A 15,011-nucleotide genomic window follows, 5' to 3' on the forward strand; every position below is an offset into this window, starting at 1 on the left:
CCGAGATATCCTCAGTTGTTTGGTATTTTTATAAATTTTATAACGTCATTATCTCCTTTATGATATATGAAGAAAAACCCACTTACTTAGTTTTAAGATATCTCGGGCAATACAAAAGATATTGAAAAGATTTAAACAGGTATCGAAAGATGGAAAACAGTTCTTATAGAAACCGTTACTAAATATGCTCAAACAACTACCCGTACCGCTACCGCATGTACCCTCCGGTGTGGCCAAGCCTTAAGGCATATTTAGTAACGTTTTTTATAAGAACTATTTATCACCTTTTTAAAACTGTTTAAATCTTTCCGATATCTTTTTTATTGCCCGAGATATCCTCAGTTGTTTGGTATTTTTATAAATTTTATAACGTCATTATCTCCTTTATGATATATGAAGAAAAACCCACTTACTTAATTTTAAGATATCTCGGGCAATACAAAAGATATTGAAAAGATTTAAACAGGTATCGAAAGATGGAAAACAGTTCTTATAGAAACCGTTACTAAATATGCTCAAACAACTACCCGTACCGCTACCGCATGTACCCTCCGGTGTGGCCAAGCCTTAAGGCTTGGCCACACCGGTAGCGGTACGGGTAGCGGCAACGATATTTGTATTAAAAAAATTCCACACCCGAACGTTGATGTGTCAGTTTGGAATTTTTTCCATACAAATACCCGTACCGTTACCTGTACCTCTACCGCGTACCCTCCGGTGTGGCCAAGCCTTTAAAGGCTTGACCACACCGGAGGGTATGCGGTATAGCGGTAACGATATTTGTACTAAAAAAATTCCACACCTGAACGTTGATGTGTCAGTTTGGAACTTTTTTCATACAAGTACCCTCACCGCTACCCGTACCGCTACCGCGTACCCTCCGGTGTGGCCAAGCCTTTAAATGGGGAAAAATGAAGAAGGATATTAATGTGATTAAAAAATGCATAGAAATTTGTTTATTCTTTAATCTTATAGTTATAATAACAAAACCAATAAAAATAAATTGTTTTTTAAACACAAAAAACAATAAAACTCAGTCTACAACATCATTAAATTATTGTTGTTTTTAATACGTAAATTGTTTTTATTTAAAATATCTTGATGTCGTCTTTTTTGTGCAAAATCTATATAGAGAAACAAAAAAACACACCTAGTTTTGTAATAATTTATTTGTTTTTATTCACATTTCGCTCAATAATTATGTGGGTGACTGTAACTATGTCTGATAAATGTCAGAAAGCGAGCAAAAGTTTAGTCTGGTTGAACTTTTGCTCGCTTTCTTACGTTTCCTTACGTTTGTCAAAAAAGCGTATACGTAGAAAAAGCGTCATTGTGTGAGGTTACACAGGTTTCGTCTTTGTATATAAAAACTATAGTACTCTCATCGATTGACATTTTGTGTTTGTTTTCCGAACCGGCGCGTCGCTGTGTTCGCCTAGATTTCGTGTGGATTTGCAGAATAAAAAGGGGAAAACAAAAATTTGTCTGCTTTTTTTTTGCTATTTTTTAGAGGAGCGGGAAAAATTTGTTTACTTTTTTTTGCTTCATTTTTTTTAGTTTTCTTTTTATTCTTCGTTTGATTATTATTTTTTGTTTTCTTTTTATGATTATGCATGTGTGCGTATGACCTTGTGTCTTTATAGAGTTTTGGGTGTAGATGTGTTTTTCCTTATGTCGTTTTCTATTGACTTTTGAGATTTTTGTGTAAAATTCTCAGATTTTCCACTGCAAATAGAATATGAAATCTAGTTTTGTAATTGTGTGCGAAATCTGTGCGTATAAAAAAATTTAAACAACAACAAATGTTGAGACAAATGTCAAACAGAGGAGTGTGTGTGAAAGTGCGTGTGTTTGTATGCGTGAATCTTGATAAAAATCCAGAATCAGATTCTTGAATCTCAGATTCATTTTTTTGTCATTTTTTAGAATCTCAGGACGCAAATAGATCATGAAATCTGAGATTTGTCCACTATTTCCCCTCTTCACCCCCCCTTTCAGCTGTCAAATTCACAAATCTCATTCTGAGATTCGTCAATAGAAAACGACGTTAAAATTTAATTTTGAAACTTTTTCGTATTTTTTGATATTGAGGAAAATTGTTCAAGTACTTCTTTTTTAATATGTGGAAGTTTTAAGAACATTTTATATAAGTATACAAAATGATAGACGTCTCATTTTAAAGGTACAATATTAAAAGTGAACACAAGGAAAGTGATTTTTAAAAATTCGACCATTTGATAGGGCAAATAGGGTAAAACGACATGGTACAAAAAATGCATTTCTTAAACGGAAAGTCCTAAACAGTTGATTTTTTTTTAATCGATAGACAAATTTGTTGCAAGAATGGCACAAGTTTTGAAAAAATTCTAAAAAATTTTCATACAGAGTTATAAACGGTTTTTTAAAACCTAAGCATGAGGTAGACCTTTGAAAAAGTGGTTATTATGGGTTAGGAAAATTGTTTATGGAAATTTTAGGTATACCATTGGAAAGTTTAAGAAAAAAAAAAAAATTAGGCGTCTAAAAGGAATTTTTTTCTTAAGCCCTAATTTTCGAGATATGAATTTTCGAAAAATACCTGTTTTTTAAGAGTATTTTTGAGTGGTTTTATATTTTTAAAAATTTTTTTAAGCTTTCCAAAAATCTCAAACTTACAGGACTTATATGTATTACTAAGGTGCATGCATGTGAACAAAATTGGATTTCTAAAATGATTTTTGAGTGAATTATGGGAAAAACAATTTTTTTATCTCAACATTTTTGATAGTTTTAAGCCCTTTTTTAATGCAAATCTTTTTTATTTTCATACATAGATGGATGAAATCAACAGAGTTAATAAAAAATTTCTAGGACTATATCCCTGAATTTCTATTTTAATCATTTTCGTAGTCAAAATTCAGAGATAACCGTAAAAAGATATCGTAATCTCAATTATACATTTCGACATGGTTGGCTTTAAAAATAGATACCTTTTTTTATAGGTGTCCTACAGATATGATTGGGACATACAATTAAAGCTGAAATGATAACCTTTACAATGATATAAAATTTATTGTAGGTATAGTTATGAAAAAAATGAAGAAAAGGGGTATGAAAGAAAAAAGGTTTGGATTTTTTTGGTTTCTTGATGAAAACTGATTACATTCAAAAAATTCCAAATCTTTTTGTAGAAATCGTACAAAAATGAAAAAAAAATGGTATTTTGTTCACCTTGTTTTTGCAACAAAAAAAAAAATGATTATTACTTTTCCACGAAGCACCCTACAGATAATAATAATTAAAGTCTTAATCTTAAGCTTAAATATCATACAATGAGATGGTTTCATCATTTCCACGGAAAAAAAACTGTTACAAGGAGGAGCAAAAAAACGGAATCAAATAAATTATATTATATTAAAAACAAAAATTGCCATGGATAAAATATTTTTATTCAAAGTCTCATGGTCTCATTTTAAAGCTTGTATTTTTTACTTTGAATTGTTGGTAAAAACATAAAAATGCATACGATAGTGTTACCGCTATCTGTCAATAAATTGCACTTCATATTTGTTTTAATGTTGAATTTTCCAGATACTCTCTGTTTTCATTTCAGTTTTTTTTTCAACGATAGTATTAGCGTTGTCTGTCAATGAATTGCACTTATTTTTTTTTAAATGTTAAATTTTCCAGATAATTTGTGTTTTAATTTCAGTTTTTTTTTTTTATTTTTTGTTTTTATTTTATTTTGGTGAAAACTTACCTTATTATGTCCCAAATACACTGTAGTTTATTTGATTTAAAATATTAATTTGTTCACCTTATTTTGACTTAATACCAAAAAAACACCCTAATTTTCAATCGAAAATTCACGTGTCAAAATATCAGCTTTTTTCAAAAAGTCGGTGGCCATATCGTTCGTTAAAATGTCTATTTTCTGATGGTGTAAAAAAAATTGTACATTAGTAGCTGCGTTCCTTTGGAAATATTTATCTACTTTTTCGTACTTAAAGCTGCTTTGAACTACTTTTTCAATATAGCAAAGTAGTTCAAAGTAGTTTTAAGTACTAAAAAGTAGATAAATATTTCCAAAGGAACGCAGCTAGTATACTATAGAACATGTTCTGTTAAAATTCAAAAAATGAAAAAAGATTTCATGTAACATTGATTAATCTTACGTTTTTTGAGTAATTAAAGTGTAAATTTGAATAAATAGGCCAAAATTGTAAACAATGATACAAAATTTTTTTTCGAATTCAAGCTTTTTTCATTTTTTGAATTTTACTAGAACATGTTCTATAGTATACTAATGTACAATTTTTTTTACACCATCAGAAAATAGACATTTTAACAAACGAAATGGCCACCGACTTTTTGAAAAAAGCTGATATTTTGACACGTGAATTTTCGATTGAAAATTAGGGTGTTTTTTTGGTATTAAGTCAAAATAAGGTGAACAAATTAATATTTTAAATCAAATAAACTACAGTGTATTTGGGACATAATAAGGTAAGTTTTCACCAAATTTCGTAGAAAAATTTTTGTTTTTGAAAAAGATAAAAATAAAAAACCAAAAACTCGGTTTTTTGAATTTTTCACATAAATTTTGAGGTTATGTAAAAAAAATTGTTGATACAAAAGTTGTAGATCTTTTTATTATCTACACTTTTGCCATACAACTTTTTTCTATAGGATTTGTAGTTTTGCCGGAAATCGAGATATACAATTTTTTACCATTAAAAACTCAACCCACCCACTTCCCGAACTCGGCTCGCCCGTAATTTATTTTTCCTTTAATTTTCATCTTATTCACCTCCTTTTCCAATGGGTTTCATTCTACTATGATTTTTTTTGGTTTCAAAAATTATCGACCCTGGTCTATAAGGAAGTTCTGATGCAAAAAATTTTTAACTATTATTGTTGTTCTTTTTTTAAAATGCGAGACTAGATTTCATGTAGGTACTTGCTCTTCAGTTAAAAACAATTTTTAATAGGGTCAATGTGGGTAAATGTAAACAATTTCATGTCTTTTTTTTCTTTCGACTTTAGATTTTTTTATGTTTTCACGGAACAACTTGAATGGTATCTTCAAATGCAAATATGAAATGATGGCAATTCTTCTTTATAAATATAAACAAATATTTTCCAAATTGTTTACATTACTGTCAAATATGGCATGTTTACAAATACCCCACCATGTTTGTGTTTTTTTGCAAATTCGGGGTAAATGTAAACGGTGGTATAAAATTTAGAATTTCCTCTTTATCATATGGATAACAACTTGAAAAACGTTCAAGAAGGTATTTGACAAAAACTTTTTCAAATTCCAATAAAAGTTTTTGTTTTCTTCCTTTGATTCTTTATATAGGCGCCCAATATGCATCCTGAGCAGCTCTGAACGTAATATTTTTTGTTTTTTTTACGTCAAAGGCCGATTTTGCAACATCATCCACTGAAAATGATGGTGTTGGCTACTTTAAAATGTGACTCCGCGGCACTTTAGCAGTAGTAATTGACTTAAAATATGTTATTTTTATTAAAACCAATAATTTCACCAAAAATGTATGTTTATATTTACCCCCAGAATACGTTGTTTACATTTACCCATTATGAAAAATATTCTGGGGTAAATGTAAACACATGCAAATCGACATAAATGTCCTGTATTTTAAAATTTGCTTGTATCACATAGAATCTACATCAAAATTAAAAACAAAAAAATATTTGCAAATTATACTGACTTTATTGAATCTGCAAAAATATTTAATTTTTCTGAAAGACTAACGACTTGTTTGGCACTTTAAAAAATTATCTTTCACGGAAAATACGCTCGTCGAATGAATTCTCTCTTGACAGCAATGAGCTTGACGTATAAGTTAAAAGATACATGCGTCCGCGATTTGTACTTATGTATGCATCAAATAGATTTAACTGAAGCTTGTTATGAGCCATGTTTTCATTTACCCCTGTTTACATTTACCCACATTGACCCTAACAGATTATCATTTGTAGATCTGACTTTGGCATAGTAAAATTGAACCCTACAACAGAATTTTAGTATTTAATTGATATAATTTATTAGATATATCATTAAATGTTACTTTTATTACACTTACTTCACAAATAAACAATTAAAGTTCACAATTCATAAAATCGGAGAAGAAAAGAACACAGTTCTTAGTTCTGAAATTCCCCGGCGTGCACTCAGAAACAGAAAATCGAACTGGTCTATTGTTGATAACCAATGTCAAAGGATACGACGGATGAAAAAGTAGAATCCGTCGAATCCGTCCGTCTCCTTCCGATCCGTCGCTTATGGGTCGCTTCCTATAAAAACGTGTGTATTTTATCGAGCTGTCAGTTGAAAACTTCGACGGAACGGACGCAACGGATTCTATGGGTTGGGCCCTTAAGAACGTGTGTATTTTATCGAGCTGTCAGTTGAAAACTTCGACGGAACGGACGCAACGGATTCTATGGGTTGGGGCCTTTAATTTTGCGTCTTTGACTTCTGGAAAACAGTTATTTTCACGCAATCCACCCTTCCTCCCCCGGCAATCATCTGACTTTTATCCTAGAGTCCGTGAATGGAAACACGGACAGGTCTGTAATGATTTTTACCTTGAGCAGCTGATTTTCTTAGTTTTTACTGTACCTTTGAACATGCCGGCATTATATTTTATTAAAACCTCAAGAGCTTTTTAACGAAAGTCCTTTGGGACCTGGTAAAAAAAAACAAATTGGCTCTTAAAGTGATTCATTTGCCTTATATACATATATATCTGTATAGCACAACCCATAACTTTTTAGGATTTAAGTTATATATTTTAAGTTTTTTTACTCTAGCTTACATTTTACGTATATACTAGGTAGGGTTAATAATCTCTTAATATTAATTTCTGTTATTTAGTAAACATACCATCAATACTACAACAAAACCTCGAAACTTTAAACATTTGAAACTACCATGTTGGTAGTAGTTTATATTTACAAAAAGCCAAAAAAGTTCAATTCAGTAAATTGCATTACTGGTGAAGGTGATTTTTATGTTAAAAAACACCCTCTTCTCACACACATATGTTAAAGCTTTAAGCACTAGAATAAAGGATTTTCCGAAAGCTCTCTAGTTTTTTCTTGAGTCTAAAATAATTTATTCACTTTTAAAAGTATATTAGTTGAAAATCGGGAATCGATGCATACAGTTGGAATACAAATTACACCTAGGATAAATGTGAAAGTTTAGGAATAAGAATTTAATAAAATGTGAATGTCAGGTACATTCCTAGATACATTTACTAAAAAATAAGCGTGAAAAATCTCGGTTTGAGCTAAATTAATAGAAGCATAATCATTGGCATTGTTCATAACACCGCAGCGCCGCTAGGTTTACGCCAACGCCTCTTGTGAATTGGGAAAATCAATATACTACAATTTTCAAATTTATTAATGCACGAAATAAAAAATCAACACAAAATTAGTTTTAGCTCAACCCTTCATCAAAATTGTTCACTCTTATAAAAAAAAAATAAAAAAAAAAAAAACACCCACGGTTGCAAGCAAAAATATGTATCCCGTCTTGGAGTTCCAGGAGATCGTCCAATATATTTAGGTCATCATATTGACGTTCTCAGTGGTAGTTCCATTGTTGTTATTGTTTTCTGAAGACAGCTAATTCTTCGAGATAGGAAATCAATAAATATAACATAAGGTAAAAGATTCTTCTGTTGAAGTCGCAGAAAATTTTGACGTGTTATGGCTCTTTCATTAGAAAAATAAATAAATTTGACAAAGGAAGGAAAAGTTTTCCTAAGAGTTCTCAACGAAAAAAACGTCTTATATTGTGGTAAAATACTGAACTAATTCTTGATTTGTGTGCCTTTTTTTGCAAGTGATCTTTAAAATGATTGGTCGTGTTGGCAGTTCGTCACCTTCAGCATCAGTAATATGCGAGGAGGTCTTTGATGAAGGATACCTGCCATCTGCCGAAGGTAAGAACTGGGTAGTGTATAATTAGCCGCTATTCGAGTATTTTTTAAATATTTTTGTGTGATTAGAACTAATTGTCATTCCAAAATTCCAATATGAAACCATTTATTCATTGTTGCTACAATTTTCTGTTTTTTTTTTTTTTAATGTAAGGGAAAGATTTTGTTGTTTTGTTTGTTCCTTAGGTTGCCCTTGACGTTACGAAAGAATAAAGGATCGATATCGATACCCATACATACCATGTAAAAGAATCTTTTTGACAATTGTGAGTAGTCTTCTTTGGGTTAATTCGATTGCAGAGGAACGCAATTCATATTTTTTCATAGTTCAAAAATTATTTTATTTTTTCAATTTCAAATCTCATTCAGTAGGTTTTATTCAAAGTTTAATGGTTTTAGGTATTGAGGTTCAACGACGCAGCGAGAATTTTTGCAATGGCTGAAGGTGCAACAAACCGTTTTTTGCCCCTAAATCTAGCTTTTGTGGGTATATTGAAAAATGAAAGCACGCAGTTTTACTACATATGATCAACAAACTATAAAATTAGCTTGATCCCGAGAAAATTATTTAAATTTTTTTTGTTGTTTCATGTAATATTAAAATTTAGAAGTGGGTTTTAAAAAAAAATATACATACAATGGTCGGAATAAGTATTTTGACAAAATGAACATTTATCTAACTGATGAGAATAATCTGTAGATAACGGTTAAACATAAAATAAGGACGATTGACGATTTTTGTATGGGGTTTTCGTTTGGTAAATTTATATTTTGATCTATAAATTGATTTTTTTCGTTGCGAAACGAATACGTTTTCCGATTGATTTTTATTTGCTATAGTATTGATGTGTATTTATGTCTGTGAACTAGGCAGCGATCGCAGTTGTCAAAAATATTGATTCCACCGTTGATTTTTTTATTCGAATAAATTAATTCACTTAGGGCAATTTTGTTCACTATTGCTCAACTTGTTAGCCCGATCAATCTAGACATTTTATCAAAGTTAATTTAAGTACAAGATTTTTTGATGCAGATAGGTTCCTTTGATGGAGTAGAATATGAAACCACAGTTTTTCACCAAAATTTGATATGGCGTATCCCCGAAAATGACCCCTGACCCCTAGGCAGTACGGAAAAAGTGATTTCAGTCGAATTTAACAGAATTTTTATCAAAGTTAATGGAAGTACACGATTTTTTGATGCAGTTAGGTTCCTTTGATGGAAGAGAATATGAAATCACAGTTTTACACCAAAATTTGATATGGCGTGCTCCCCAAAATGACCTTTGAACCCTAGGAAGTTCGAAAAAAGTGATTTCAGTCGAATTTAACAGAAATTTTATCAAAGTTAATGGAAGTACACGATTTTTTGATGCAGTTAAGTTCCTTTGATGGAGAAGAATATAAATTCACAGTTTTACACCAAAATTTGATATGGCGTGTTCCCCAAAATGACCTCTGAACCCTAGGAAGTTCGAAAAAAGTCCTGTTTCAAGAGGTTCTTGTAAGTATGCAATGTTTTCATCTCTCAAGTATGCAATGTTTTTCACCAATAAGTACGCAAAGCTTTTATCCTGCTGATATGCAATGTTTGTAAAGCTTTAGAAAAAAACATTGCATTTTTATGTGAGGTTTCAATTAGCTCCCTTTTTTCCACTCATCTTTAATATTCGAGTATGGTCTACTGGTAAGGTGCTGGCTAGGTATGCCAGCACCTTATCAGCCGGCCCATGTGATGAAAATAAAAAAATGTGTTCTTTTTCAACTAAAATAATATTCTCATCATTTCAGAACAACAGAAAAAGCTGTGGAATTTCCAAAAAAAGAAAAAAAAAGAAGTAGGAAAAAATTAAAATAAATAAAATAATATGTAGAAAATACAAAACAGAAAAAATCAAAAGAAAATTAATGAAATTCAATTAATTCTTTTTTTTTATGCATTTTCTACAACATTTTCTACATCACCTACAACAACTTCTATTAGGCCTTATTATAACATCCTACGCAAGTAATCCGGTTTGTGCATTAGATAAACATTCTCTAGAAAGACCTCCGTAAGGCCATTTTAAGCTGTTTGTCACAAGCTATTAGCTTGTGGATTACCTGTGAAGGAAAGTCCTATGCAATTTCGGTAAAATGCGCCAAAGACATTTTAAAATGGCACTCTGCTTTATATGTAGCAAAATATTAGCTTGTGGTGAAAATTCCACCGTAAAGGAAAGGGGAATGGAAAAACTTTTATCAGCAACTATAAAAAGATCACGAAGAAATTTCTGTTAAATTCGACTGAAATCACTTTTTTCGAACTTCCTAGGGTTCAGAGGTCATTTTGGGGAGCACACCATATTAAATTTTTGTGTAAAACTGTGAATTTATATTCTTCTCCATCAAAGGAACCTAACTGCATCAAAAAATCGTGTACTTCCATTAACTTTGATAAAATTTCTGTTAAATTCGACTGAAATCACTTTTTTCGAACTTCCTAGGGTTCAGAGGTCATTTTGGGGAACACGCCATATCAAATTTTGGTGTAAAACTGTGATTTCATATTCTCTTCCATCAAAGGAACATAACTGCAACAAAAAATCGTGTACTTCCATTAACTTTGATAAAATTTCTGTTAAATTCGACTGAAATCACTTTTTCCGTACTACCTAGGGGTCAGGGGTCATTTTCGGGGATATGCCATATCAAATTTTGGTGTAAAACTGTGGTTTCATATTCTACTCCATCAAAGGAACCTAACTGCATCAAAAAATCTTGTACTTAAATTAACTTTGATATATAGTGAAATTTCGTCTAGGATGATCGGGCTATGTAGCAAACTCTCAAGTTGACAAACTTGAGAGTTGACTTCAACTCGAGAGTTAAAACAAAAGTTGAGAATTTATTTTGTTCACTACTTTTTTCTTAACTCTCGAGTTTAAAAAACAAAAGTTAGTCAATTTTTAGTTTTTGAAATATCCCTGGGATATTTGTGACAGTAAGCAAAAATATTGTTAGTTTATAATCATATTTTGAATATTTTGCGCCATCGGTAAAAGTTTTATTAAAATTTGTGTATTATTTTGCATTAGTGGTGTTTATAATGACGAATTCATAATAATTATTATTAACGAATCGATTTTTCGCCACCAATTTTCAATAGCTTCAAATCCAAATCAAACCAATTTCGGCTTACGAATTCATGATTCATTTATACAAAAATATTTAGTTCGCGAAGATTTTTTCAAAAAACTAAACAGCAACCTAGAGCAGTCGTAATATGACATCACAAAATTTGGTCCTTGTCTTATACGCCGATAGCGCCCTTTTAACCCGACAGACGTTAAAAGAATAGGGGTTCAGAAACCAAAGTGCATATTAAATTGCTTCCAATTCTTTGTGGAGCGAAATCAGATCTCAAGATTTCGATGTAAAACAAAAGACACAAGGTCGCTTGTGCCAGTATCAGCGTTTCTTCTTCAAGCACCACTTATTCTTATTTCTGAGCAAGAACAAAAAACAAGTAGCATCTTGGTCCTTGCATTACTATGGTTTTGATTTAATGAAAGCAAAACGAACTTCTTCTAGACTTTAGTCAGGAACCAGAAAGCTCGACAAGTATATGAACGAAATAAAAAATAAAATATGTAGGTATCTGTTATTTTTAGGTTTTATTACGTAGAATGCGCCAATTTTACATAAATTTGGATACAGTTTGTACAAACTAATTTTGTTTTTTAATTCTAACAAAACCAGAGTGATTAAAATAAATTGAACTAAAATGAACTAGTTCAGAACTAGTTCAGTATCGTGATTTGAACTAAAGTGATCGATCACTCAAATGAACTAAAGTGCCCAACTCTAGAAAGTACTCCCATGCGTGCAAATTGATTCACGCGACGACACTTTGTAAAAAAATTACTTAATTCTAGTTTTTTTTGTTTAATTAAAACACAAAACAGAAGCAAAACAAACCGAGACCACAATACAAAAAAGCTTGTGTGAATGAAAATTTGACAGATGTGTGCCAATTAATCATATAGATTTTGATTTTAGATGTTAAATCTGTCACAAAACTTGATTTAAATTTGTAAGTTCGGTATCAGCAAACGCAAAGCCCTATATATACAATGGTATATATATTCCTATAGTACTCTCATGAAGTAAAATTTTCTGTTTTGCGTCGCCACTGCTGGGATCGTTAGTTTATTTTATATTTGAACCTTATGCAGAAAATTGAAATGCAGTTTTTTATAGTATTTGTTGTTGTTTTCTTGCGATTTACTACACTTTTTGAAGACAAAATACACAAGAATATATAATATATGTACCTAAATACCTACTTTTTGATATATTTTAAACCTGATTAAGATATTGTTGAACTACGTTTTAACTACGCTCAACTACGTAAAAAAAAGTATCGAAAAAGAAAATGTAAAGTGTAATCGCCTTAATGCATTATGTTTGCAACTTGCATTTTGCGATTCAATTTAACCTGTTTCATGTTCCATTCGTTCAAATTCCATCATTCAATCATTCAACCTCCACCAACTTCACTCAAATTTGTCATTCAAACCATTGTACATTGTATATACATATATTTCAGGTGTTGTTCTTTAAAGTATACAGTAGTAAAAAGGTTATCCGTGGTACTGTGTGGGAGTGAAATTTTAAGCAAAACATCCCTTTAAAAGTGAGAATCGACATTTTTTAATCAAACAAATCAATTGTTAAGGCTTTGTCACACAAATCAAACAAATCAATTTTTAAGGCTTTACCTTACTGCGTCGCACGATAACGTTTTTTTTATGTTAAAGCCATAACTACAATGACCGAAAAAGTGGAAAAGTGGGAAATTTACAAAATTAAATTTTTTTATTTCTTTCTAGGGCTATTTGTTTTTGAAAAATTTTTGGAAAAAACTACAAAAATTGTTTTTGAAACCAAAAAATAGCCTTTCTGTATCATTAAGCCTTAACTTTTAACTACAATGGCTTAAAAAGTGGGAAATTTACAAAAGTAAAAAAATTTTCTTTCTTTCTAGCTTTAATTGTTTTTGGAAAAAACTACAAAAATTGTTTTTTAAACTTTTTGCAAAAAGTGGCCGTTGTAGTTATACCTTTAAAGCTTTAACTTAAAAAGGGGGAAATTTACAAAAGTAATTTTTTTTATTTCTTTCTAGCTCTTTTTGTTTTTGGAAAAAAAAACTATAAAAATTGTTTTTGCAACCAAAAACTAAGCTTTCTGCATAATTTTTTCAAATTTTGCGGACGGAAAAACTATCACAAAATGAGGATGAAAATTTTCACTTTTTGACTTTTTGCAAAAAGTGGCCATTGTAGTTAGACATACCTTAAAGACTTAATTCCATGACCTAAAAAGTGAAAAAGTGGGAAATTTACAAAATCAAATTTTTTTTTGATTTCTTTCTAGCGCTATTTGTTTTTTGAAAAAACAACAAACATTTTTTTGAAACCAAAAAATAAGCCTTTTGCATCATTATTTTTTATTTTGTCGTCGTAAAAACTGTCACAAAATGAGTTTGAAATCTATCCCTTTTTGACTTTTTGCAAAAAATGGCCGTTGTAGTTATACCTTTAAAGTCTTAACTACCTACATTGGCTCAAAAAGTGGAAAAGTAAAAAAGTGAAAATTTTCAAACGCATTTTTGTATGGTTTTTCGGGCTAGAAAATTAAAACAAAAAATGCGGAAAGCTTATTTTTTTGTATAAAAAACAATTTAACTTTTTTTTTAAATAACGCTAGCGAGAAAAAAAGTGAAAATTTTCAAACTCACTTTTTGACAGTTTTTCTTGCCTTAAAATCATATATAGTGATGCAGAAACCTTACTTTTTGATTTAATAAACAATTTTTGTAGTTTTTTTTAAAACAAATATCGCTAGAAAGAAATAAAAATTTTTACTTCCGTAAGAAATAAAAAAAAATAATTTTGTAAATTTCCCACTTTTTCACTTTTAAGGTCATTGTAGATAAGGCTTTTAGGAACAAAAAAGACGTTTTTGTTAGTTTTCCCTGAGCCTCATAAGAAAAGCCCTTTGTCATGCGGGATTTGGTGTGCGACAAAATATTAGGGCCTTTTATGCAAAAATGTAAAAGCCTAAAAGTGAAAACTTGGTAAAATGGTAAAGGAACTGTCAAATTCTTATGTTCTTTCAAGAGAGAAGAAGATAGATTTCATTCATTATTCAGAGGCCTATTTCATAGATAATACATTACATACATTGTATGATATTGAAAGTTCTGATGTATTATTTCTGTTTCATATAAATGTTGTATGAAGAACTGTCATACATCAGTGTATGAACGGAGAATCGACTGGAAGTATTCCAATGTTGTATGATACTGTTTCATAGAAATTTATCATACATCATTTTAATACATTTTGTGTGAACTTTTCATACATTTCATACAGCAAGTCTTTTTGCTGTAAACAAAATTAATTTACTTAATAAAAGTATTGAAATGCTATTTTTTTGTTCATAATTTAATCATAAAGAATATCCACATACACTGCTAATCATCAGGTTAGCACACCTGTTATAAGTTTTATATATTGGATTGTGTATTTATTCTTGTAAAAGTGTAGCTTATTTTATGAACGCTATTTTTCTAATCTTTGTATACACTATCACTGGACAAAAGAAATTGCATCGGAAAGATCTCTTTGAACTAGTTTGAACCCCTTTTTTAAATTTTGTACTTAAAAGCATACTTTTTTTGAATCATCAGGTTAGCACATGCCAATTGTTTTTGGTTTATCTTCAAAATTTGAAGGCGAATGACAGTTTAAATTGATTTATTTGTTCATACGGTCTTTAAAAATCAATATGGGCAAAGGAAAATCCTTATCCGTGGTAGAAAAATCAAAAATTGAGGCTTTTCGCGAATTAAGTCTTTCTATAAGTGCAATATCGAAAAAAATCGGTAGAAGTCGAAAAGTAATATCCGCGTTTTAGGCCAATAAGTCAGGATATGGTAAAAATTATAAAGGCGGAAACAACAAAGTTATCTCGAGTGCCGACATAAGAGCAATACTAAGAGAAG

At 30.5% G+C, this 15,011-nt stretch overlaps 1 protein-coding gene across 1 annotated transcript in view; it reads left to right on the forward strand.

Moving 5' to 3' along the window:
• Positions 1 to 7,144: 7,144 nt before the first annotated feature.
• LOC129912504 (golgin subfamily B member 1) overlaps positions 7,145 to 15,011 on the forward strand; it is a 72,149-nt gene continuing 64,282 nt past the window's right edge. Inside the window, exons 1-2 of the mRNA XM_055990776.1 lie at positions 7,145 to 7,684; positions 7,745 to 7,964. Of these exons, the coding sequence (XP_055846751.1) occupies positions 7,877 to 7,964 (88 nt within the window). The 5' untranslated portion in view covers positions 7,145 to 7,684; positions 7,745 to 7,876. The remainder of the gene's footprint in view (positions 7,685 to 7,744; positions 7,965 to 15,011) is intronic.

Source organism: Episyrphus balteatus, chromosome 2 (genome assembly GCF_945859705.1).
Source record: "Episyrphus balteatus chromosome 2, idEpiBalt1.1, whole genome shotgun sequence".
NCBI classification, from domain to species: domain Eukaryota; kingdom Metazoa; phylum Arthropoda; class Insecta; order Diptera; family Syrphidae; genus Episyrphus; species Episyrphus balteatus.